Source organism: Myotis davidii, unplaced genomic scaffold, assembly GCF_000327345.1.
Source record: "Myotis davidii unplaced genomic scaffold, ASM32734v1 scaffold355, whole genome shotgun sequence".
In the NCBI taxonomy this organism is placed as follows: Eukaryota; Metazoa; Chordata; class Mammalia; order Chiroptera; family Vespertilionidae; genus Myotis; species Myotis davidii.
This window is the reverse complement of record NW_006286818.1, coordinates 1233295-1235690: the sequence shown is the minus strand read 5'-3', so window position 1 is coordinate 1235690 and position 2396 is coordinate 1233295. Positions and strand designations below refer to the sequence as shown.

At 56.7% G+C, this 2396-nt stretch overlaps 1 protein-coding gene across 1 annotated transcript in view; it reads right to left on the bottom strand.

The window, feature by feature from the left end:
* HYOU1 (hypoxia up-regulated 1) overlaps positions 1-2163 on the bottom strand; it is a 12454-nt gene extending 10291 nt beyond the window's left edge. The window contains exons 1-6 of the mRNA XM_006758706.2: positions 1998-2163; positions 1700-1793; positions 1452-1530; positions 1148-1302; positions 988-1064; positions 506-687 (exon numbers count right to left, since the gene is read on the bottom strand). Of these exons, the coding sequence (XP_006758769.2) occupies positions 506-687; positions 988-1064; positions 1148-1302; positions 1452-1530; positions 1700-1793; positions 1998-2148 (738 nt within the window). The 5' untranslated portion in view covers positions 2149-2163. The remainder of the gene's footprint in view (positions 1-505; positions 688-987; positions 1065-1147; positions 1303-1451; positions 1531-1699; positions 1794-1997) is intronic.
* Between the last annotated feature and the right edge of the window lie 233 nt (positions 2164-2396).

The window sequence follows — 2396 nt, the reverse complement described above, 5'->3', positions numbered from 1 at the left end:
GCTGCACACAGTCCTGCCTGAGCCCATGTCATAAAACATGATGTTCTACAGAGACATCAAACCAATCGTCACAGGAACTTTATCCAACTCCAGGGTGCCTGCCTGCTTCCATGGGGCTGCACCAACTCTCAGCTAAAGGCCCAATGGCTCCAGCAGGCTAGGGTGGCTCTGGTTGAGCACTGACCTATGAACCAGGAGGTCATGGTTCGACTCCCAGTGAGGGTGCATGCCCGGGTCGTGGGCTCTGTCCCTAGCTTAGGGTGTGCAGGAGGCAACCAATCAATGATTCTCTATCATCACTGATGTTTCTATCTCTCTCTCCTTCTTCCTTCCTCTCTGAAATTTAATAAAAAAAATATATATATATTTTTTTTAGTGGAAAAATAAAAACCCAATGGCTCCAGGGGCTGAGCAGAGTAGGTCTGTGCTAACAAATGCAAGATGTGGCCTCCATCCTCAGGGCAAGTCACCCTGCAGTCTGGTCAGAAGTTTCTCCCTGGCTCACCTGGGCAGTGGTGTTGATGTCCTTCCGACGGAAGACACCGTAGCTGAGGGCGGTGGCAGTGTTGTCATTGATGAGCTGCAGCACTTTGAGGCCAGCCATGCGAGCAGCTTGCAGCACAGCTCGGCGCTCGGCCTGATTGAAGAAGGCTGGCACGGTGACCACTGCATCCTTGATGGGCTGCTCTACAGAGGGCAACAGAGCAAGGTTCCCACCAGCTCCGTCCCTTAGGCGAGGGTTGTCCAGTCTTGGAACGATTGACATGTTGGACCGGACGGATAATTCTTTGTGGTGGGGGCTGTCTTGTGCATTGTAGGGTGTTTGGTGGGATCCCTGGCCTCTAATCACTCCCTGCCAGTGGCAGCTCCCCAGCTGGGTAACCAAAAATGTCTTCAGACAGAGCCAAATGGCCCTGGGAGACAAAACGGCCCCCATCTGAGACCCTAGGGAACCTGGCCCCCATTGGCCTCATCCTGGCTGCTCACCTGCAAAGTCTTCAGCCAGGGAACGGGAGTAATTGAGAACCATGCCCAGCACCTCCTCAGGTGAGAACTGCAGCTGCCTGGGGGGAGGGAGGGATGGAGGGGGTTAGAGGCGAGGACAGCCAGGCAGGACGGGAAGGCCGCTTCTCCAGCAGGAACTCACGGGCTGATCTGGAAGCGCACAGTCTGCCTCTGCGGGTCGAAGCCCAGCTCATGCTCTGGGAACAGCTCTCTGTAAAGGGCCACATGGGGGTTATCCTCCTTCTTCCCCAGGAGCTGCTGGAAGTAACGCAGCGTAGCCTTTGGATTCTTGATGGCCTGAGAGGAAGTAAAAAGGAGCAGAGCATTAGGCTCCAAGCCCGCCATCACCTCCCTCTGACATCAGAGTTGATAAGGGAATGGCCTTGGTCTGTCACCTCCTCCCCTCTGCTCACCACCTCTGGGAAGGGAGTGGGCTGCCAGCTCACCATGCTTGCTGCACTGTCTCCAAAGAATCTTTCATTTTCCTTCAGGGTCACAGTCACTGGGGTTTTCCTCCGGGATTCTCTGAGGAACAGACATTGGGCCCAGGTTCCCTTAGCAGGGTGTGGCCACAGGAGCCGCAACAATACACACTCACTCACTCACCTAAGTCTGCTGTGGGCACTTCGAAGAACACAGCAGCTTAGAGCCCACAGTCCCCCGCCCCGCCCCCAGGCACTGGGGCTGCCCTCACTTGTTCAGGACAATTTCCATGGGAACTCCAGGTTTGACGATGGCCACCTTCATGGACTCGCTGCCCAGGTCCACTGACATCACTGCCAGCATGTCTGAAGGGGAAATCCATTTGTCAGGTAGTCCCTCTTCCCCTCCCTTCCTGAGGCGCCTCTCATCAAAGCGCACACTTTTCCAAGGAGAAGGTGAGATAGTAAAAGACATAAAGGAAAGGCCTGGGTCCTCGTCGGCCCTTCCCACCATGCTCATTCACCCTTCACTCATCTATTCCTCCTTCCACCCCGCTGCCGGGTACACACCGCTCAGTGCCAACAGGTCCGCCAAGAGCAGAGCCATCAAGGCCCAACCAGCTCGCCTCTGCGTCCTGCCCATGGCTGCCATTCTGCCCCTGGGGAGGAGAAAAACAACCCTTGTAACTGGATGCCCTGAGCGAAGGAGACAGAACCTCATCCCCAAACAGAGACACTTTAGGTTCATACCTACTCCATTCGCACCCGGGGCAGGGCAGCCTGCATGCCCTCCTCTCCCCGCTGATGAGGACTAAGCCTCCCATCACGCCCGGAAGGGCCCAAAGCCCCAGGTGAACCAGCAAGGACAGGACACGGGGCCCAGACACTCCCTACTGCACAGGCAGCAGCGGCGGCCCCGCTGCACGGGTCCTGCCGTCTGACACCTGGGCTGTGGCCAGAGGTCCCCGC